General features: G+C 46.9%; 1 protein-coding gene across 6 annotated transcripts in view; it reads left to right on the plus strand.

Moving 5' to 3' along the window:
* The window catches only part of LOC142476447 (uncharacterized), a 36,838-nt gene extending 13,992 nt beyond the window's left edge, over positions 1-22,846 (plus strand). Inside the window, exons 2-5 of one of the 6 annotated variants that reach the window (XM_075581823.1) lie at positions 438-518; positions 5,098-5,250; positions 6,741-6,905; positions 21,397-22,846. In XM_075581823.1, coding sequence (XP_075437938.1) covers positions 6,788-6,905; positions 21,397-22,844 — 1,566 coding nt within the window. In that variant the 5' untranslated portion in view covers positions 438-518; positions 5,098-5,250; positions 6,741-6,787 and the 3' untranslated portion in view covers positions 22,845-22,846. The other 5 variants (XM_075581820.1, XR_012791680.1, XM_075581821.1 and 2 more) reach the window with 5 other exon arrangements.
* Positions 22,847-24,709: the final 1,863 nt, after the last annotated feature.

A 24,709-nucleotide genomic window follows, 5' to 3' on the forward strand; every position in this document is an offset into this window, starting at 1 on the left:
TCTAAATGAGGAGGGAGGAGGGGCGAGGACCGTAAGGGGCACTTAGATTAGGTTTAGCAGGGGTAGTTTAGGGAGGGGGGGAGGGAGGGCAGGTATAGATAGTCATAGATAAAGTTGGGGATAGAGTACAAGATAGCAGTTAGGTTTTGGTTACCTTTAAATGCCGGCGGGGGGGGGGCAGGTTGCTACTCTACCTGCAGGCATGTACGTCGACACCAGGGAAGGGGACTTGGACTGTTTCCCTGGCAAAGACCCGGTTATTCATGGCAGAGATGGTGGGCCATGGAACTGGATCGAGGGGGAGGGAGGTCCAGAGAGAGAAGATCTTTACCGTGCAATGAACCCGAGGTCCAAAGAGACCAACACGGTTCTTTTTGTTTTTATGTGTGATATGTATATGTGTTTTTCCCTCATGTTTTCTCCCTTCCTCACCCTAGCCCCAAAAGGTGAAAGACAAGAGAAGTTCTACAGGTGCCAGCACTACGGCTCACAAGTCCGCCAAGGGATTCTAGATCTGGGTAAGCGTAAGAATGATTATAAATTACGACTCTGCACACACCACAGTATGCGATGGCGGTAACTTTTTTATCACAAAATGCCAAGGGGCTCAATAGTCCACATAAGAGGAGGGTCGCATTTGCGGAGTTTAAAAGGAGAAGAGCCGACGTGGTCTTCTTGCAGGAGACCCACTTTAGTTCAAGAAACAGTCCAAAATTCCTAGACTCACACTATCGACAGATATACCTATCTTCAGGTGAGGAAAAAAAAAAAAGGAGTAGCTATTCTGATACATAATAAGACCCCATTCCAGGTTGAAAAGATCAAACGAGATCCTAAGGGACGATTCATTGTCCTGGTGGGACTCCTCAAGCAGTCTAGAATTACACTGGCCTGTATATACGCACCCAGTGAAGGGCAACATTATTTCTATGATACATTTTTCCAGAAGCTACAGCAGTGGGCAGAGGGACACATAGTCTTGGGGGGAGACTTCAATACAGTCATGGACCCGAGAGTTGATCGCTCATCGTCCCAGCATCTCCAGAGGAGGGAGGGCAATATCCCCTTATTGAAGGGTCTAAAACAACTTGGTCTGGTAGACATATGGAGAGAGCAACACCAAGGAGACCGTAGTTACTCCTTTTATTCCCATCCCCATGACAGCTACAGTAGGATTGACCACTTCTTTGTATCTGGTAGAATGGTCCCACAAATAGCCGACACAAGCATACATGATATTACATGGTCGGATCATGCATCAATAGAGCTAAGATGCAGCCAAATTGGATCTGTTAAGCCGGGAGCAAATTGGAAGCTAAACGAATCTATAATTAAAATACCGGATATACAGAAACAAGTCAAAGCCGAAATTTCGAACTATTTTCTGACAAACAAAGGCAGTGTGGAATCCCATTCTATGTTATGGGAGGCTCACAAGGCCACAATACGAGGGGTACTAATTGGTATAGCAGCGGGTAGAAAAAAAAAAAGGAAGCCAAATTAACTCAGCTATATCAAAGGTTACACGAGCTCTCTATACTACATAAACGGACAGGTAGAGATGACACATTAAAGGAGTTGAAGGATGTTAGGATTGAACTAAATCTCCTCCTTACCTCCAGAGCTGAGAAAGACATGAGTTGGACACAGAGGAAGTTTTATGAGAAAGCTAATAAACCGGATACTATGCTAGCCACCAGACTCCGTAATCGGAAACCAAATTTTAATATTCATTCTATTAAGACAGCAGAGGGACAGATCTCCTCTAACCCCAAAGTTATAGTGGGGGAGTTTGCGAAATTCTACGCACAGCTATACAATGGGGAGAAGGTGGTTCATAACGCTAAGACAAGTAGTAAACTGCGGAAATTCTTAGCGGACGCAGCCCTACCACAATTGACCAGATTAGAGCAAGAGGCAATCCAACGCGACTTTACAGGGGAAGAATTGGCAGCGGTAGTAAAAAACCTAAAGGCGTCAAAAGCCCCAGGCCTGGACGGGTTCTCCAATCTGTATTATAAAAAATGTATCGGAGTCTTAGCTCCGCACATGCTCCAGCTGTTTAATGGAGTACTAGCAGGAGAGCCGTTCACGGAACAGATGCTCCAGGCGTCGATCTCGGTAATTCATAAAGGGGATAAAGATCCCACAAATTGCCAAAGCTATCGGCCAATATCACTAATTAATACAGATGTTAAAATCTACTCTAAATTGCTGGCCAACAGATTGAATGTCATCCTGCCGAGGCTAATCCATCCGGATCAAGTTGGCTTCATTACTAATAGACAAGCGGCCGACAATACTAGAAGGATTGTGGATATAATAGACTTTATAGGAACCAACGAGATCCGAAGCGTAGCCTTAAGCCTAGATGTGGAGAAGGCCTTTGACAGGATTGACTGGCCATACCTAGAGTCCACGCTCGGAGCATTTGGGTTTGGAGGCATATTTCGGCAGGCAGTCAAAGCATTATATTCCGCACCAGCAGCTAAGGTGGTCCACCAGGGGTTCCCCTCGGATTTATTTCCAATTAAAAGTGGCACGAGACAGGGGTGCCCGCTTTCGCCCCTGTTATTCGCCCTATGCATCGAGCCACTTGCAGCACAAATCCGGAACAACGCTGATATCTCTGGAGTACAAATCCATTCCCAGGAACACAAAGTGGCTTTGTACGCAGATGACATAATTCTAACTCTCACTAAGCCGCTCATCTCGCTACCTAATCTGTTCGAGCTTCTAGAGCGTTGTGCCCAGATCTCTGGATTTAAAATAAACCAGACTAAATCAGAGGCTTTAAGCTTTAACTTACCCAGAGAGATGGAGAAGCTGATAGAACTCAATTTTGAGTTTAAGTGGCGTCCCACATCCATGAAATACTTAGGAGTGCACATCACGAAAAAAGTAGGCTCTCTATATCAGGCTAATTATCCCAGTCTGCTGAGGACTCTCAAAAAAGAGCTGCAGGAGTGGAAGGCATATGGTATTTCTTGGTTGGGGAGAATATACAGCGTAAAGATGAATATCCTTCCCCGTATTCTATATCTGTTCCAAACTCTCCCGATAGCCGTGGTACGAGCAGACATTACAGGGCTTCAAAAATCAATCTCACATTTTATTTGGAACGGTAAAAAACCACGGATTAAGGTAAAATTGATGCAGAAAGCTAGGGAAGCTGGTGGTCTGGCGGTTCCGAGCGTCATATCCTACTACAAAGCGGCGCAGTTGTGCCAGATTACGCAGTGGCATGGAGATCCGGAGCTCAGGCGGTGGGTGGCGCTGGAGAGGGAGATGTGTGCCCCGCTTGAGCTCAAGGACCTGATCTGGTACACGAGGACACGGGTGAGGGATGTTCTCGTTCCACTGACCTCTGTTCTCAACTCACTCTCGGTTTGGGAGGCTGCTAAAGGTAATCGCTCGATAACCTCCAAACACACTTATGGCTCCCTTATATGGCAATCCAGATTTTGCTCCAGGTTTAACAAACAAGAGCTTTATGATATGGCGCAAATTGGGGATTAGACGTTTGAAGGACCTGGAGGGTAGTGGCAAGATTAAATCCTTTGAGCAATTACAGTCAGAAACAGACATACCTAATACTGAATTTTTGAGGTACCTCCAGGTTCGGGCATACTACAACACACACCCGGTGAGACCACCGTTAACGAATTTTGAACAGCTCTGCGTGCGCGGTGCAGACACACGGGGACTGATCTCTGCCTTATACAGAGGAGTGGTTAGTACTGACTCGAACAGGACAGACAAACCCCGTTTTATGGTACAGTGGGAGGAGGATTTGCAGGACACATTAGAGGACGAGGACTGGTCTACGGTGTTTAAAGCTGCAGCTAGTAGCTCCATTTGTACGACATTAAAGGAGAACTCATATAAGGTATTGTTACGTTGGTACCTCACCCCAGTTAGATTAGCAAAATTCATCCCGGGCTCTTCCCCGTTCTGCCCGAGGCAGTGCGAGGAACAGGGGGATTTGGTTCACATGCTGTGGTCTTGCCCGAAAATAGTGCCTGTCTGGACCCAGATCCGTGATTGGCTGCAGCGGATCTTCTTGGGGCTCAAAATTCAGCTGGACCCGTGGCTATTTTATGAGGCAAACCAACAAATGATGTATCTAGATCGGGTAACAAGCTGATAGCACACTTTGCTACAGCTATGAGGTGTGAGACCGCAGCATTGTGGAATCAGAATGCGATTCCTTCTATAGATAAAATCAGAAACAGAATTTGGTTCATATGCCGAATGGAGAAGTTAACGAGTTTAGTTAACGATTCGGGCGATAAATTCGAAAAGGTCTGGTCATTATGGTTGGCCCAGACTGATATTCAGGGGGTGAATGGTGCCACAATATGGCTTTAATAGATTTAGGTGAGTTCTCCTTGGATGGGTGGCTGGGAGCCAGCTACGACGGACAGATGGAAGGGACCCCCCCGGGGCTGTGTGATACACTAAATAAATACGAACAGGAAGTGGCAGTGGATTTTTCCCAAAGACCTTTGTGAGGTAGAGTCGGGCAAAGCGCTATCAGCAAAGATGCATAGCACCCGAAGACAAGCTAATGGTGGCTATTCTTCACCGATCCCTGCCCTCCCCCCCCTTTTTTTCTCCCGTGTCGTCATTGGTATGTTGTTGTCTTGTCCTGTTGTCTCCCCATCATGTGTTTGTTTTATGTAGTTTGTCCTAGACAGTTCGGTGTATACTACGGATAATTTGCAACATCCTGTACGTCCATGTTTGTATACACAAAAAACTAATAAAGACAAAGTTGAAAGAAAAAAAAAAGCCCTTGGGTTTTTGGCCTAACCATGTGTCTCCCATCGATAAAGGTCTAAGCATACTAGGAGCGATTCTATCCTTAATGTTACGTGCCTTGGTATAGACAACCAGTGCCCTATCAGGTAAAAAAATCTTTAAGGAATTGATCACCCTTTAAAATATGCCAGTGTCTATTTAAAATTTGGTTAATTTTAAAATGTTCATTATTAAATTGAGTGATGAAGGGAATAAAATTGGACTTCATCTCTTCTCGAGGAATTGGGTTTAAAAGTAGTCTTCTATCTCTTTCTCTCACTTTTTTTATTACAGTACTTAGATCAGTGGATATATAATCCTTCTCTAGGAATATTTTCTCCAACATAGACTGCTCCTCGAACACCCTGATATCAGTACAGTTCTTACGTAATCGCCTGAGGGGACATTCAAGGTCCAATTTGGATGGTGACAACTCTTTCTGCTAATGTAAGTGTTGCAATCAACAGATTTAAAATGTGTTTTACTTGAAACCTTCATATTATCTACATAAAGGGCAAGGTCAAGCAATGCAATACTAGAGCGGTCAGATTGATGGGTAAATTTAGGATTCATATGATTCCCATTAAGATAAATTATAAAATCTTCCATCAACATGCTAGAGCCATCCCATATGAAAACGATATAATCTATATATCGTTTCCATGACACCAGGTTCGCGCCAAATGGGTTGGAATGGAAGATAAAATCCTCCTCCCACACACCCATAAATAAGTTAGTATAACTTGGCGCGAACCTGGTGCCCATGGCGGTACCCCTGGTCTGTAAATAAAATTTATTATCGAAAGAGAAATAGTTATGATTTAAAATAAACTCTATACCGTCTATAATAAAATCAATTTGTTCCTGTACAAATTTATTAGACTGTTCTAAAATCCTTTTAACAGCGCTGCATCCCTGAGAGTGATCTATTATGGTGTACAGCGAAGTAACATCAACAGTACACCAGATGTAACTCTCCTTCCACTCTAAATTTTCAAAACTGTTAATAACCTCAGTAGAGTCTCTCAAAAATGAAGGTAAGGTTTTTACAAAATCCTTAAGAAAAACATCTATATACTGAGACAAATTAGAGGTAAGGGAGTTAATCCCGGAGATAATTGGACGACCCGGAGGTCTGTCCTTATCCTTTTGTACTTTAGGTAAAAAGTAAAAAATAGGGATTTTAGGAAATGTATCATTTAAAAGGGTAAATTCATTCTCACTCAAAATCCCAATATTTTTACCTTTATTTAACAGAACGTCTAAATCGGCCAAAAAAGATTTGGTGGGGTCGGAGGGTAAAATGGTGTATGTACTTTGATCACAAAAGATTCTAAGTGATTCTTCTAAATAGTAGTCCCTGCTCATGACTACTGTACCACCTCCTTTATCCGCCACATTTATCACCAAACCTTTGTCATTGGCCAATTTGTTAAGAGCCAAGATTTCTTTAGGTGTCACATTACTCTTACTTTTAGAATGGTTAGCTAGGTCCTCAAAATCATTAATAATGAGGTTATAGAAGGTATCTACAAAATTACCCTTATCGAATTGTGGAAAAAATGTACATTTATTTTTAAGTTGTGTATGACAGAAATCAGATGTCACACCTTTGACAGAAGATACACTTCCTTCGTCGATTTTGGGTAAATCAAATTTCCTTTTTAAAAAATGCCTTTTTAATATAAGCTTCAAGTATTTATTTGAATCAATGAACAGTTTAAAAGCATCTGGTTTAGCAGATGGCGCAAATTTTAAACCGCTAGAGAGTATTTGTAGATCTGGATCAGTTAAAATAGTGTTACTAATATTAAAAATTCCCGATGTATCTATTACTTTGCTTTTTTCTTTTGTATGTCTTCCTCCTCTGATTCCCCTCCTATACTTTCCTCTCTGGTTCTCTTTCCCTGTGGGGTCTGAGGATTTTTCTCCTCCAGGGTCATGAACCGATTCTTGTGTTCCCAATCTTTCAAAGCCTTCCTCCATGGGAACAGAAGGTCCTCCTCCCTCTCCTTGGATTGTTGTTCTTTCTCCAAAAAAGAGACAGAGGAAGAGAAAACTATCTCTTTTGTATTATCTTTTTTATGGTTTTCCTTGTTTGGGTAAGTCTGCTTATCACGCTTATTATCTGATTCTCTATCCCTGTAATGATTTTTATTATCATATTTCTTCCTATATGGACGAGGGGATTTAGATCTATCATAATAGCGTGTTTTAGGTGTAACGGGTTTTCTGAATCGGTCTGACCCACCCAATCTCGCATTGGCCCCTGTGGTCTAACCGGTCCCCATTACAGTGTGATAGTGTCTGGTGGTGCACCTGTTGGCAACAGGACTCCTGAGTCTCCCGCATGATGGTGTGTGGGGAGAACCCGTCCAGACAGGCAGCTGAGGTAGTGGGCTGAGTCCTACCTAGTTCCAGTGCAGCGCCTCCACCTCATCAGGGTCCCTTCGGTCACTTGGGGATGGTCCTGACGAGGAACTCCTCCGTGGTGCTCCCCTCTGTACATTCACTCCACACATGTACACGAGAGGGTGTTCGAATAAGAGCATCTATATTGATGGAGGTGGGCTAGCTGCCCCACGCAGTAGAATCTCTAGCCACTCATCTTGAGTCAGTGTTTCCCTTTGAAAGGTGAGTTCTCCTTTAATAGGGATTCCCTATCCCAGCCGGGATATCTCTATCCTGTGCCAGGTCCCTGGACACAGTCTCCTTGCCGCTACTATAACATAACCAGAACTTTCCAGCAACTCCAGACTAGGACTAGAACTTGAACTCCTCCTTTCAGCTGAACTTGTACTAGAACTACTTTTAGAAACAGTGCTGTGCCTTATGTACACTCTGGAAGCTGACACACCTCTGACATCACTAACCATGGAGTCAGAGCATGTGACCACTCCCATCCATACACATGGCACCCCACCAGGGTGTGAGGGCAAACCTCCATAATTACTGCTGGCATGCCCACAACTTACCAGGCCTTACTGTTAGCAGGAGAGATGACTGTAGCCATTTTACATGACCGCTACATTCTCCCCCTGGTGAATCCCATCGTCCTCGCTGGGACCTAAATTTGTATACCCTTTTCCAGGAAGCACTGAAACACGAAACATAATTAGAACATCTTACAAATTTTCATAATGCACACAAAAATGTCTACAGTACACTCCGCCAAGCCCGCCCCGACCAGCAGCCACGAACCCGCGTAATACATGTACCTCCTAAAATTAGTGACTGGGGTCAGGTTTTCTTACCTCCCTACCACCCATATCCAGGACCGTAACATAGTAATGTCTCGGCAGTCCCCTCTCGGGCCGATAGGTCACCTTATGTTTGTAGATGTTCCTTCCTATGCCCCATATGCGTACTAAGTGCTCTATCCGCTCCTCGGCTTCTTTCCTATCACTGCACTTCCCCTACCGACCAAGTACATCTCAATGGCCTCCCTAAGCCACCTCCCTCTGTTTTCCTCTATTTCATCCATGAGAGGCTCAGGGACATACGGGTACTCCAACCCGTGGGATGATTTATAACGAGCCATTATGGCCCGCTCGGCCCTACTTATCCTGGTCAGGTCAGCCCTACCGGCCCTCCCAGGTAACACCCATGATAGGGGCTCATCAGGGTCCACGGGATCTGACAGGATGCTGGGACCCATGGGTTCTATCTCCCTGTGCTCGATCTGAAGCCATCGCTCCTGCAACTCTCTATCCCTTTGCTCAGGGGTGAACTCTCCCGCAGCCCACCAGTAATCCACTACATCTTCTCGCCGGATGAGGAACCGAGTGCGGTCCATCCATGCGGAGTACCCTTCAAATAGTGGGGCCCACCAACGGTGCTCTCTGAATTTGTGTGACTCCCCTGAATCACTCTCATCCCCCAGGGAAAATACTCCCGATGTCCGTGCCGATCGCGGTACAGACCACCTGGAAGATCCCGGGGCCTTTTTCACTGGGTCGGGAGCCACAGGGGGCAACCACCGGCCTACCGCGGCCACTCTCAACTCTCCCCCCCCCGAGAAGTGCCTTCCGTAGCGCAACTGCGCTGTCTCCCCCCAGTCCGTTTCACCTCCTCTTCCGAGGGTATGTCCACCGATTCTAAACTAGGCGGGGATCCCGTGGAACCGGTGACGGGCAGGGGTTTTATCTAGGGCGTGGGATGGGGCATAAGTGCAAGCGATGGGACCCCACAGGGTTACTACCCGTTCCCGGCTGTCCGTAGACTGGTCCAATGAGGACATCTCACCCTCCTCAGTCCTCGGATCGCCCATCCAACTCCTGGGCCTTTGAGGTGATCGGGGACCTTCCCCCGATCGCCGAAGCGTCGCTGCGTCTTTCCCAGCGGTTCCGCCGTCGCCACCGGAAGTGATGTCCTCCCCGGAACCGGAAGCGCCGCCATCTCGGGTTGGATCCCCATTCGGGATCTCTTCTTCGATGACGACATCCGGAAGCTCCGCCGTCGTCTTCACCGGAAGTGATGCCGTCTCTCCACGTGCGCCTCGGGCCTGGCACGGCCCTTCCTCCGCTGCGCTGTCTGCCGGGACAAGGTAAGTGATGGGGCTGCTTCTCTTACCAGTCCGCAGGGGCGTTGGCGTCTCTCTCCCGTCGCCGCCAGGTCCTGGGATGGCGGGACTCCGTCTCTCGGCTCGCCGATCTGCGGGGGACGCCCTGTTCTCCAGACTGCCACTCACCCCACGGGGTGTCGTCCGTCCTGGGTCCCGATTTCGCCACTGCTAGCTCACGGAGATCCTCGTCGGAGTAATCTCCCTTCCCTGATCTCGGGGTCACCGAGCGTGGCGAAAGTCTTTTCTCTGCGCGGTTGGGGGGTGACCCGACCGTCTCGGTTGCTGCTGACCCAGCCGACTTGGTCGACTCCAGTCCCCTTTCTCCGGGACTCGCACGGCTGATCCATAGTGCGCCAGGGGACTCGGCGGAGCGCCTAGCCGTATCCCCCGGGGGGTCAGCAGGTTGGATAGGTATAAATGTGGGCATGGGCCACAGATATAATGTCCCGCAATGTGGGCAACGTGCCGCCGTGTTGACAGTGCCTCCGGGCAGCCCGCATTGTAGGCAGAGCCCGACCACCGTCTCGGTGTTTGCCACCCTTACTACCAGTAGCCCGCCGGGTACCGAGTAGGGCTGGGTGGAGACCATCGTGCCCACAGTGGAGGAGCAGGCCATTCTTTTAGTAGGGACCACTTTCAGTATGGGTCTCTCCAGGTCAGTGGTTCCTCGCAACTGACCGGTAGAAGCTTCTGGGCCAGCCACTTCCTGCTTCGGCTCCTTCCGCTGGCATAGCTGGAACCCGCCCCCAGGGGTTGCAATTATGGGCGGGTCCCACAGGGGAATAGCATGCCCCTTAATTAAGGCCGCGCCTTTCTCAGTCCTGGTAGGCGCGGTCTGCGTTTTTGCGCCAATTTCCTCATCAGAGTGGGATTCTTGTGCCGCGGCTAGTTCCCGCCTTCTCCTAGCTGCTGCTTTTCGTGCAAAATATCCCTCCTTTTTGCACGTTACCTCCGCGGCCGGAACTACTTCTTGTAGTGGCGCCGTCTGGATATCAGTCCCTGGGCCCAGTGGGTGCATTCCCACAGGCCATAATTGAAAGTCACTCCCCCTGGTGGAAATCAGGGGAGGGTCCCATAAAGTCAGCGGTTGACTCAGCACAGGGGCCGAGTGAGTCACTGTCCACGTAGGCGCAGCCATAGCTTTCGCGCCATGCCCCCCATCAGGGCGGGGCTGTGCTGTTCGCGCCATTCCCGACCAGCTCTTTGCAAGTTCTGTATCAGCCAATTTCTCTGCGACTGGCCCATGCGGTTTCCCTAGCAAGCGGGAACCGCCATTTTGGTTGGCTTTTAAGCCCGAAATGTCAGTTTGTTCGCTCTCCTCGCGGGGTTCCCCCCCAGTAATCACAATGTCCTCACACTCTTCAAGGGTGGCCCCTCGGTGTCCCAGACAGGACAAAAACGGGGCAGCCACGGCCTTCGCTCCACTCCAGAGCAGATTAGTTAAGGACAGCTCAGCGACAGTTTGCTCTTCAGTGGGGCGCACGCCACGGGTGCCTTCCCCATCAGCCTCCGATCACCATTTTGGACTCTCCGCACCACGCGGATCCTCCATTCCTTGGGTTGTCACGCTCTTGTACCAATTATCGTACATGGGGCTCCGCTCTGCGGGGCAGCCACCACACCAGTACAATAAAGATTGCTCAGATGCACCACCACATGTGTACCTGATCTAGGCTGGACTGATGTTGCACTACCTCAGGCTAGGCTCACTCTCTCAGTGTCTGCTGTAACTCCTTCCTCCCAGTCTGTGCTCCCTATGGTAAGTGTCTGGAATGGGCTAGAGTACTCTGGCTCTGCCATGCAGTACTTGGGGCGTCTACCTCTCTTGGTCAGCCTAGCGCAGACCCTCTCCAGGATTCCTGACCATGTTAACAGGCTATCCCTTCTGGCGTCCTACCAACTAGCACTACCTCAAGGTGACTCGGTCAGCTATAGCCCGGCTCCAAACCCCTCACTCCTTTCAGGCCCCTAGGTCGTCCCTGCGAACTGACAATACCCTGCCAGCCCCTGACCACCCCTAGGTCCGTCCCAACGCAGCACAGAGTGGCAGCAGACACTCTCCCTGTTTCCCAGTGTGCCTAGCTAGAGCCTGTCCTGTTGACAGATCTGATCTCAGCAGCTCGCCTCCAAATGTAACGGGTTTTCTGAATCGGTCTGACCCACCCAATCTCACATTGGCCCCTGTGGTCTAACCGGTCCCCATTACAGTGTGATAGTGTCTGGTGGTGCACCTGTTGGCAACAGGACTCCTGAGTCTCCCGCATGATGGTGTGTGGGGAGAACCCGTCCAGACAGGCAGCTGAGGTAGTGGGCTGAGTCCTACCTAGTTCCAGTGCAGCGCCTCCACCTCATCAGGGTCCCTTCGGTCACTTGGGGATGGTCCTGACGAGGAACTCCTCCGTGGTGCTCCCCTCTGTACATTCACTCCACACATGTACACGAGAGGGTGTTCGAATAAGAGCATCTTTATTGATGGAGGTGGGCTAGCTGCCCCACGCAGTAGAATCTCTAGCCACTCATCTTGAGTCAGTGCTTCCCTTTGAAAGGTGAGTTCTCCTTTAATAGGGATTCCCTATCCCAGCCGGGATATCTCTATCCTGTGCCAGGTCCCTGGACACAGTCTCCTTGCCGCTACTATAACATAACCAGAACTTTCCAGCAACTCCAGACTAGGACTAGAACTTGAACTCCTCCTCCTTTCAGCTGAACTTGTACTAGAACTACTTTTAGAAACAGTGCTGTGCCTTATGTACACTCTGGAAGCTGACACACCTCTGACATCACTAACCATGGAGTCAGAGCATGTGACCACTCCCATCCATACACATGGCACCCCACCAGGGTGTGAGGGCAAACCTCCATAATTACTGCTGGCATGCCCACAACTTACCAGGCCTTACTGTCAGCAGGAGAGATGACTGTAGCCATTTTACATGACCGCTACATAGGTATAGTAGGTCAAATTTCTACATCTTTAGTTTCAACTTCAACAACCTTAGAATCTTTAATTACCACTTTAGGTTTAAACCAATTACGAATAGTACCATTATCATAGTCTATCTCTCTGGAATTTCTTCACTTTTACAGAGATGACTGTGGAATGTAACTTATCAATCCTATTTTGTAGTTTTTCATCTTTATCTTTAAAACTACAGCTTAACCCCGTTATAGCGCGACCCATTATAACGCGAATTCGGTTATAACGCGGTTTTCACGTGGCTCCCGTTTTTTTTTTAAATAATTTTTTTTTTAAATAATTTTTTTTTTATTTAAAAAAAAAATTTGGGGGGGGGGTTGGGCAAAATTGGGACAAAACATCCCCCCCCTGTTCACAGCCCCCCCTTGCTCAAAGTACACCCCTGCTCACACAGTACCCCCCCCTCTCACAGTATCCCCCCCTGCTCACAGTACCCTCCTGCTAAAAATATCCCCCCTGCTCAAACAGTAACCCTCCTCCCTACTCACAGTAACCCCCTTCTCAAACACGGTGTTCACACGGTGTTCTGTGGGCGCTCTGTGCACTCGCTGCACTCGGTGAGGGCTGAGGGTTGAGGGCCGTGTGCGCGCGCCGTGGCCGTCTGTGCGCGCCGTGCAGGTGCGCCTCGTGTGTGCGGCTTGTGAGATGTGGGCTGCCTGTTTCCCCTGCTCCTCTGCGGTTCTGTCGTTTACTGTCCCAGCGGGGTCATGTGACGTCACGGCATGGCAACGTGACCCCGCTGGGTCATTTGACACCAGTAACCATGGAGACACACTAAATGTTCAACATAAACAGTACATAAAAGTTTATTAAAAGGATTAAAAATTGAATAATAAGCAACACAAATGAAGTGATAACATATATAATACAACATAAAGTATGTAAAATAGAATAAAACATTGTAATAAAGTGACACCTAAACAAACCTCTGACCCCCTCTGCTCATGGTTATCTCTGTCATTGTTATCCTGCAACACACTGTCCTGTCTGAGAGCTAGTAAAATACTGTACATACTGTACTCAGGTACTGTACTTAAGCCCTCCAGATCAGTTGTTAACAGCCTCAGGTTTTCAACACTAGGAAAAGGCATACTGAAGACCCCTGGCAGGTAGAAATGGCGGAAACTTCAACCAAACGTAAGAGGTTTACTGTTCAAGAAAAAATTGCTGCGCTTGACAGAATAAAATCTGGAGTCACGCAAACCAAAGTGGCTAGAGACCTAGGACTGAATGAGTCTACAGTTCGCGGATGGAAAAAGGAGGAGGAGAAACTTTGTGATGCAGTTAAATCCATAGAAACAGACGATGGACTGAAGCGTAATCGTTTGCGTGAACCTAAAGACAGCCAGTTGGATAAAGCTGTTTTTCAGTGGTTTGTCCAAAAAAGATCCGAAGGCACGCCTCTGTCTGGACCCCATCTGCAAACACAAGCCAAAAAGTTTCACAACCAACTTCACGGCAATGCTTCAACCTCCTTCGCGGCAAGTAGTGGATGGCTTTATCACTTTAAAAGGCTACATGGAATAAGGAAAACCGCTATATCAGGAGAGATACGGTTAGCTGACGATGAAGCTGCATGCTCGTACCCTGCCCAGCATCAGAAGATAATTGAAGAACAGGTTTATAACTGCGATGAGACCGGACTGTGTTTCAAAATGCTACCGAATACCACTCTGGCCTGTAAGAATGACGAACAGCGTAAACAAGGATTTAAACAAATGAAAGACAGAGTGACTGTACTTTTTTGTGTGAACCAAACTGGAAATCACAAACTGAAGCCACTTTGTATTGGCAAGTTTAAATCGCCGCGGTGCTTCCACCATGTGAATATGGGTACTATGCCTTTTTCGTATGACTTTAGCAAAAATGCCTGGATGACTGCCAGTATTTTCGAAAGGTGGTTTCATCAACAGTTTGTACCAGAGGTCCGTAAACACTTACGGCAACAAAGGTTGGATACAAAAGCTTTGTTGTTACTTGATAACTGCCCTGCACATCCCCCGGCCGATAGCCTAATAAGCCGAGATGGAAAAATTAGTGTCAGCTACTTGACCAAGAACACGACATCCAAAATACAGCCTCTGGATCAAGGCATTATTGCAACCTTTAAGATGAACTTTCGGAAAACGCTGATACATCGAATAATCACAAGTAATGATTCAGTTACGTCATTTTTAAAGAAAATGAATCTAAAAGAAGTTTTTTATATTGGTGGTGAAGCATGGGAAGCGGTCAAACAAATGTGCATTTCGAAATGTTGGCGAAACATAACAGGTGCACGTCCGGTACCGGCTAACGTTGAAGTCGCCAGTGACAGTGAAGACGATGCTGACTTTGAGTTGTTTACGGAGGAAGAAGTCACCGCCACCAATCTGTTATTTGCAAACTATGTTAATGAAGGCCTCACAGAACAGGAAATGGCCAATGCAGAACGAGTACTGGAACCGTTCCTTGATACGGAAAGTGGAGCTACAATTGACTCTTGGGTCCTACTCATGAACATATGACGGACTCAGAAATCATTCAAAGCCTTAGCAGTGAAAATACTGATTTGGATACTACTGAAGATGATGAGGACGCGGAACCAGAGCCGCCACCAAAGATCACAGAGGCGCTCGTAGGATTACAAACAGGACTTAAATTTCTAGAGACAGAAAACATCGATTCAATACAATCTTGCAATTAAAAAGAATCATTGAAATCGTCAAAAAGAAGAAAAGAGATGCACTGAAACAGACAACCCTCGATAGTTTTTTTAAAGTGTAATCTCAAGCTGTTTTTATTATGTACAGTACTGTATGTTTTTTGTTGTACAGTTGTTACATGAACACAGAGTGCATTACACTGTTTTCACTTTAATTAGGAATTACAGCCCCATTGTTAATGTTCAAACAGCAATGTACAGTAACTGGAATGTTACATGTACTGTATAAAAGTAGTTGCTAGTTCAGTATGTGCTGTATCTACAGTGGATACTGTATGTGTTTTTGTGTGTTGAGCAAAAAGTTATTTAACGTTCAGTACTTTATTTACAGTATTTATGAGAAATGAACAACACGATAATTGGTGTTTTAAATACAGTACTTTATTGTAGAATGCATCAATAAAAGTGTTAATACTGTACAATTGTGCACTTTCTGTATTTTTTATTCTACTGCTGAGGTTTTAAACACACACACACACACACACACACACACACACACACACACACACACACACACACGACACTGACACACACACACACGACACTGACACACACCCTTACACTAACACACTTACACACACTTAAACACACACACAATGACACTGACACACTTACACACACTTAAACACACACACACTGACACTAACACACACTGAAACACACACTGTCCGCCCATACAGTCTGTGTAGTGTTTAGTCATAGCCATGAACAGCGCATGTGTCTGGATGTGGAGAGCATTGCACATGGCTCATGTAAACAAAGCATGGACGCCACAGTCTCTTCTTTGAAAGCCGATCCCATGCACATGCGCAGTGCGATCCTAACACAGCAGTGATATGCTGGCAGCACTGCCATCCTTACACAGCAGTGATATGCTGGCAGCACTGCCATCGTTACACAGCAGTGATATGCTGGCAGCACTGCCATCGTAACACAGCAGTGATATGCTGGCAGCACTGCCATCGTTACACAGCAGTGATATGCTGGCAGCACTGCCATCGTAACACAGCAGTGATATGCTGGCAGCACTGCCATCGTAACACAGCAGTGATATGCTGGCAGCACTGCCATCGTAACACAGCAGTGATATGCTGGCAGCACTGCCATCGTTACACAGCAGTGATATGCTGGCAGCACTGCCATCGTTACACAGCAGTGATATGCTGGCAGCACTGCCATCATTACACAGCAGTGATATGCTGGCAGCACTGCCATCGTAACACAGCAGTGATATGCTGGCAGCACTGCCATCGTTACACAGCAGTGATATGCTGGCAGCACTGCCATCGTAACACAGCAGTGATATGCTGGCAGCACTGCCATCCTTACACAGCAGTGATATGCTGGCAGCACTGCCATCGTAACACAGCAGTGATATGCTGGCAGCACTGCCATCGTAACACAGCAGTGATATGCTGGCAGCACTGCCATCGTAACACAGCAGTGATATGCTGGCAGCACTGCCATCGTTACACAGCAGTGATATGCTGGCAGCACTGCCATCGTTACACAGCAGTGATATGCTGGCAGCACTGCCATCGTTACACAGCAGTGATATGCTGGCAGCACTGCCATCGTTACACAGCAGTGATATGCTGGCAGCACTGCCATCGTTACACAGCAGTGATATGCTGGCAGCAGTGCCATCGTAACACAGCAGTGATATGCTGGCAGCACTGCCATCGTTACACAGCAGTGATATGCTGGCAGCACTGCCATCGTTACACAGCAGTGATATGCTGGCAGCACTGCCATCGTTACACAGCAGTGATATGCTGGCAGCACTGCCATCGTTACACAGCAGTGATATGCTGGCAGCACTGCCATCGTTACACAGCAGTGATATGCTGGCAGCACTGCCATCGTTACACAGCAGTGATATGCTGTCAGCACTGCCATCGTTACACAGCAGTGATATGCTGGCAGCACTGCCATCGTTACACAGCAGTGATATGCTGGGCATTCCGAACACTGACAGACACCGGGAGCAGAGCTGCCAAATGCCAGGTAAGAGATTTGTGCGGTTGCCGCTGCCCCACCGGGTCTGGGAACGCTGCGAGAGTTCTCAGCTTTCCCCCTCCGGCGGACGCGGTAGCACTGATGCGGCGGCCATATTTTTTTTCAGCGACCCCGTTACTAACGCGGTGGTCTCGGGTGGACCACAAATGGTTCTAGTTTAGTTTGAAGGTCATTGATTGATTTATCCAAAGTGTCTAAAAAAAAATTATGGGTAGAAACGAGGAGTACCATTAATTCAAAAGAACAAGTATCAATAATAGTGTTCCATTTATCTAAAAAAAACTTGGTCAGTTAAGTAACACGTAGGCTGCTTAGAAATGCGCAAGCCTCGTGGGATGCGTTTACATTTTAAATTTACATAATTTCCTTGTTTCAGAAAATAAATATTTTTCTAACTCAACGAAATAAGGGGACAGGTCCTCCTCAGGGGGAGTATCCATGTGATCATTTACATCAGATATATCATCACAATCAAAAATATGATGGAGATTGAGATGTCTAAGATTCCTTTGTGAAAAAACATTACAAGGTGCATCAGCCGTATTAAGTGTATAAAAATTAGTGACAGTGAAACCAAATATATGATAAATAATGTGAAAAATTAATAATAATACACAATATAGTGAAGTGCTAAAGATATATAAATATATATATATATAATATAATATACTCGGGTGCAGCTAACAATGATGAACAGAAATGGTGCAAGAAAAAGTAAGCGCAAACCCAATAATATATCACAAAAAAAATAATTAAATAAATTAATATCACAAAGAGGAGATGCTGCTGGTGTGTGGAATTTCTCAATCCCTCAGTAGGCAACAGCCGGAGTACACAAAGCGCAAGAACTCCTCTCGTGGATGAATGGTAGTTCACAGGAATCAGAACAACATATATTAAAAGAAAAGAGAAAAGATCATAGTACAATACAGTTTAATAAACAAAAAATCCTTTGAGCAGTGAGCTACAATTCACTCACATGCTCCACGATAATAAATAGCAGTGTAACCAACTCTGGGTTAGGAGCGACGCCGATAGTACAGCTACACACGAGACATCTAGGTAGGATCTGTCTCTTCCGCATCCAAATAGCGCCTGACGTCACAGGACTTCCTCGGCTCTCCTCCAATGGTAAGGGAGGTGGCAGGCTACGGAGTCAGCAGCAGTGCGATGGTCTTTACAAAGGAAGGACAGCTGTTTCACAGGGAACGGCAAGAAGCTCCACACAGCTCACGAGTCTTTGCGCAGTTTCAGATAACCCTACGCGTTTCATCCGGGTATTCGGACTTCTTCAGGGGTGTATGAATACAGAGTCTCTCAACATTAAATAGTCCCCAAAAGGGGAGGGGAAGGGGCGGACACATCAGCGTCATAGCACAGGCCATGCCCAAAATGCAAGAGTGTAAACATACAAATAGCAGCCAATATAGACAAAAATAGAATGGACACACATAATAGATAATTATACATAAGAATTATATTTTATATATATATATATATATATATATATAAGATAACAGCAGGCACTTCAAAGGCTCCAAAGAAATAGGTGCTTGTTCAACAAAAACAACAGGAACCAGGTGTCCCACCAGGGAGACAAAAAACAGCACTCAAGGTATATTGCAAAAGTGTATTGAAAAAAAGCAGGCACATATAAATCCCTTTTTTTTTTTTATATATATATATTGCAAAAGTATATTGAAAAAAAGCAGGCACATATAAATCCAACGTTTCGGTCCTGTATAGGACCTTCCTCAGGGGCGTGCTGGAGAACACTGCCCAAGGAAAAAATATATACCCATCACCCACCTGTGTGCATAATCAAGAACTAGCTGATTGTAATTAAAAACGGGAGTACTGTAGGCGCATGGGAGCCCCGTCATCACTGTGCAGTAGCCCAGCCTCACCACTCCTCTGTTTACACTCAGCTATCAATGCCAGACACACCGCACATGTGCGCCTGCGGGTGGAGCCAGTGAGCACACCAGTCATTCTAAGGCATCCCCCGTTGCCATGGCGACGCAACTAAAGCGTCTGTAACCATGGGAGTGAAGGCAGAAGCAGACTGCAATAGGGAGCAGGGGCACTGAGCCGTGCGAACATGATGACGTCACATCACCAGCAGCAACAGGTCCTGTAACCAAAATGAAAGTGCAGTATTAAAAACACATGAAGAGGTGAAAATATATTACTCCAGATGCACAGTATTAATGAAAATCACTATTAATAGTGCAACATAAAATAAATATAATAATATCACTCTAACATGCTACCAAGAGAAATGAATAGTGAATGCAGATTTGCTTGAAAGAGTTGGAAAAGCAGACATAAAGGGAAGGAAGGAACAGGAAGGGGGGGTGGAGGAATACAGTATGCTTTTACTCCAGTTTTTGTTATTCTTAACCGGACGGTTATCTTTCCATATGGGATCTTTTGACCCCATTGTGGAATTATTGTCAGGGTTTTCTTACCTACTTTGGTATTGCTGGAGTTTGATATTCTCTCACATTGTAGGCTTTTCATGTCTGCAGATTTTCCCCTGTTTGTTTTTATATTATATGTTATTTTTTTGTTCTCTCACTGTTCCTTTTGCCATCGTTCCATGATTAATAAATTGCTTTTTGATTTTCTATTGTTTAGCCCTGTGCATTTTTGGATTGGAGAGTGCTTGTTTTGGGACTTTGTCTTTTTGTGTTGCGGTATGTATGTATGTATGTATGTATGTACAGTATGTATGTGTCACGATGACACCAACTTTTATCAACACATTTATATTTCTGGGTACTTGATTGAACAGAACAAGTTGCAAAATAAATTGTGATTTATTTCCTTAATAGACAAACACACGACATCTGCAGAATACACTTAAAACAACACTCACTGGGATAAGGAAATGAAAAAAATTGTCCTTGGAACGAAAGAAATTGTCCTTTGCTTGCCAGTGCAAGAAATGTAGCCTTGGTTTTAAAAGTCCTGTGGTTATGTGGTTGTTAACCCCTTCTCCTGGACTGGTTGGTGCTGTACTGGAACAAAGTCTTGCATCTTTATATTATGGATTAAAATTCAAGAATCACACTGGGAATAATTTGGAAGCCACATTTATAGACTGCCCAAAGGTATCTTTAACATGTGGATCCAATCCCCTTGTGGGAACAAAAAAAACCACGAATAGCCAAGTGACCCACAATTCATAAGACCGGTCAAAAGGGCTGTCCGGTGGGCAGGGCGCATGGGTTAGGTTGACGCCCATGCCACTTGGCATACCTGGGCTACACCCATTTCTTGGGGCCACTGTGTCTGGGCTCTGTCTTAAAGGTGTCACTAGCCTGACATCTGCTGTGCATCAGTATGCCAGTATTGTATACATTATGGGCCTCTGGGTCTTGTCATAATTGACACTCTTTTAGACAAGGGGACTCTAAATCTGTGGGAGCCTTTTGAGGCTCCATCATAAAAATAATTACAACTCTTTAAGGCTTGGTCATAAAAATACCAAAGATCATTCACCCATATCACAGCTGGAGGTCCAAGTAATTCCTGCTTGGACTTACAAAAAAATACATCCTGCCTTACATTTAAGATCTGCTATCATATGTTTGTTAGAGGGTATGGCAAGCAAGGCATCTTGTCTTTTACTCTCGCAGACAGGGAATGGCCTGCACATGGGGAATAAAAATGGCGGGGACAGGGCAACAACAGTAATGCATGGCAAACCAGGTATTAACCCTTTCCTCCCTGTCATAGTATGTATGTATGTATGTTACAGTATATCAGTGTTTAATAAAATGTAATGTTTGTATGGGGGAGAACCAGTAACACAAGAACAGACTCTTTGTTCCTGTAAGGAATCGGGGAACACGTCCCCTGCTACGTGTTCCCTCTGTACCTGCTACATCCCAAGTCCCCGCGCTGGTTGCTGAGCGTGCGCGCATCCCCGCTCTTTTTACAGAGCACACACGCAGTTCTTCAAGCCATGCCACGGAGCTTAACTCCGCCCCCTGACGCGCCTCCCTCGTGGCGCGCACACGGGACGTCGTGCAACGCTCCGCGGCAAGTGTTGCCACTAATGCCACTTGTCTCCTGCAGCTTATCCCAGCCTCCACGCAGGCCGCGCCTCCGCCTCCTGTTCCATTGGTTCTCACTTCCTTTAGGTACCCAGCTCTCACTCTCTTGCATTGCTGAGCATAACTTGTTGTAGCTTCATTTTTACAATGTACATCTACAGTTTACTTTCATCCTGAAGTGTTTGTGATATGCCAATTTACCTCTCCTTCATAACCTTTTGTAAGACAGTTTGTGTAACAGTGACTTTTTTTTAATCTCTTCTAGTACACAGACAAGCTCCAATAATCCATACATGCCAACACTGCAAGGTTTCTATTAGCAGTCAGGATTACCTCCTCAAACATCTGAAGTTCAAACACCCAAATGAGAATATGGAAAAGATGAGGACAGAACAATCTTGCAACATTCCAATAAATATGACAGAAAATGCATCTTCCAACCATTCGAGGCAATTAATGAACAATGTAACTGCTTCTCATTCCAAAAGATATATATTAGCAGCTGCCATAGGAAAAGATCTTGGAGAAAGTGGGAAGAGTCTGACTTGGTTATCAGATCAGAACCTACAGAAGAAGAAACACACAGGGGAGAGACCGCATGTATGTGGGGAATGTGGGAAGGGATTTAGTCGCTTATCCCACCTGAACACACACATGAGGACACACACAGGGGAGAGACCGCATGTATGTGGGGAATGTGGGAAGGGATTTAGTGAATCATACAGCCTGGACATACACATGAGGACGCACACAGGGGAGAGACCGCATGTATGTGGGGAATGTGGGAAGGGATTTAAGGAATCATTCAGCCTGAACATGCACATGAGGACACACACAGGGGAGAGACCGCATGTATGTGGGGAATGTGGGAAGGAATTTAGTCAGTTATCTCACCTGATCAGACACAAGAGGACACACACGGGGGAGAAACCGTATGTATGTGGGGAATGTGGGAAGGGATTTAGTAGGTTATCCTACCTGAACATACACAAGAAGACACACACAGGGGAAATACCCCATTTATGTGGGGAATGTGGGAAGGGATTTAGTAGGTTATCCCACCTGAACATACACAAGAGGACACACACAGGGGAGAGACCGCATGTATGTGGGGAATGTGAAAAGGGATTTAGTCAGTTATCCATCCTGAACACACACATGAGGACACACACTGGGGAGAGACCGCATGTATGTGGGGAATGTGGGAAGGGATTTAGTCAGTTATCCATCCTGAACACACACATGAGGACACACACTGGGGAGAGACCGCATGTATGTGGGGAATGTGGGAAGGGATTTAGTCAGTTATCCATCCTGAACACACACATGAGGACACACACTGGGGAGAGACCGCATGTATGTGGGGAATGTGGGAAGCAATTTAGTGTGTTATTCGGACTGAACTCACACATAAAGACACACACTGGGGAGAGACCGCATGTATGTGGGGAATGTGGGAAGGGATTTAGTGTGTTATCCAGTCTGAACTCACACATTAGGACACACACAGGGGAGAGACCGCATGTATGTGAGGAATGTGGGAAGGGATTTAGTGTGTCATCCAGCCTGATCAAACACAAGAGGACACACACAGGGGAGAGACCGCATGTATGTGGGGAATGTGGGAAGGGATTTAGTGTGTTATCCAGTCTGAACACACACAAGAGGACACATACAGGGGAGAGACTTATCTCTAAAATCAGGCATGTTTAGGGATAACCAGCTACTAAGACGCTCACATAGAAGTGCAAATATATATTTGTTACTCTAAATAACAATGAAAAGTGACTTTAGTTTATGGTGCCTAAAACGAGCATTTTAAAAAGCTAAAAAAGGGGAGGCGCATGCGCGACGGCTGACTGAATGGATGCTTAATCCGAGAGCTCCGTTCACAGCCGGCTACTAAATAAATAATTAAAGCACAATTAACGCGGAGATCCATTCCAAACACATCTGCCCAGGCAGCTGAAAGTGCATGGATGTCGAAGGGGACAAGATCAAAGAGACCTTCTACTGTCCTCACAGATTATTTTGCCAAGGGGGATTCGGCGCGCGCCAAAGGCCGCGAGGGGCCTACACGGAGCGGCACTGAATCGGAGGATGAGGACGATGGCGGCAGAGAAAACCAAATGCGGAGAAGGGATATGCAGGAATTCTGCCAAGATATTAAACGGTGTCTCCAAACAGAAGTTGCGGTGCTGCGGGCTGATATTAGGAGCAGAGGAGTGTGCACGGACTCCCTCGAGAGAAAGCTAGACTCCACCATAAAAGCCCTGCACAAAACTGACAAACAACTGGCCCACGTTAAAGACACGGTACGAGACCTCACGGACAAGCAGGAGGACACAGAAAACCGTGACCGCCGCAACAACGTGCGGATAAGGGGGGTGCCCGAGGAAGAAACAGACCCTGAAGATTTTCTGCAAAGATGGCTGACTCAGATAATGCCAGACCGCTCCGAGCAAGACACCCATCTGGATCGGTGCCACAGGGCCCTCAGGTCAAAACCACAGCAAGGGGACCCCCCACGGGACATAATAGCACGCTTTCATTTCTTCAAAATAAAGGAAGCTTTCTGCCAGATCACCCGCAATGATACTGTATTTGAGAGCCACAAACTTCAGGTGTACCAAGACATCTCCCCCACCACCCTCCTCAAAAGACGGCAGCTGCCCCCTATCACTAAAGTGCTCTGAGATGAGGGGATTCTGTACCGGTGGCTCTACCCATTTGGCCTCCTGGTCACCAGGAATGGTTCCTCGCAAACACTGAGGCACCTAGAAGAGGGAGGGACCTTTCTCACTAAGCTGGGACTCCAAGATAAAATCCCAGAGGCTGCTGTTGGAAGGAGGTCAGCCCCTGAACCAGCTTAGAGGGAAGTAGGAAGAGCTGACAAAAATAGGCAGCCTCGCAGCCTTAAATGAACGGTCCGCGGAGGGCCCGCATTAAAAAGACTTTTCATCACTCACCTTCGTTGTTCCTGATTTTCCGGATGCTGCTCCCGCTGGTTTGATGCCCCCGATGCTGTTCCTGATGTTGCCACTGAAGCCCCAGGGTTCAGGACTCGAGAGGGACCCCGCCATACCCTGTGGAAAATCAGCCCCAAGGTACCTGTAGCGCGAAGCGGAGCTCCACGGAGACTGGCGGCCATCTTGGCTCAGCTCCGACGACTGACTGAGATCGAGGAGGGGCCAGTCCACATCAGGGAGGAGGAGCCCGGGACTCTCGTGAGACGACCGGGAGGCAGGAGATGGCGAACCTCCAAGATGGCGACGGGAGGAGACGGAAGGGGCGGGGCCAAAGATGAGTACCGGAAGAGCCAAGAAGCGCCGAAATTCAAAGATTACATGCACACAGCCGGGGGGGAGAGGGATGATAGGGAGGCGAGGGGCGGGCTTAGAAGTAGAGGGGAGGGCAGGACCGCAGGTAGGAACTTTGGGCCCAGGGAGCAGGGGAGTGGAGGGGGGATAGGAGGTAATTGAGGAGATGAGGGGGAGAGGGGAGATGGTGGTTATAAGTGAGAAGGGGAGAGGGGGTGGGCAGTGGTGGAGGATGGGAGACCAGGGGAGAGGGAGGCA

The sequence above is a fragment of the Ascaphus truei genome, unplaced genomic scaffold (genome assembly GCF_040206685.1).
Source record: "Ascaphus truei isolate aAscTru1 unplaced genomic scaffold, aAscTru1.hap1 HAP1_SCAFFOLD_1613, whole genome shotgun sequence".
Taxonomy (NCBI): domain Eukaryota; kingdom Metazoa; phylum Chordata; class Amphibia; order Anura; family Ascaphidae; genus Ascaphus; species Ascaphus truei.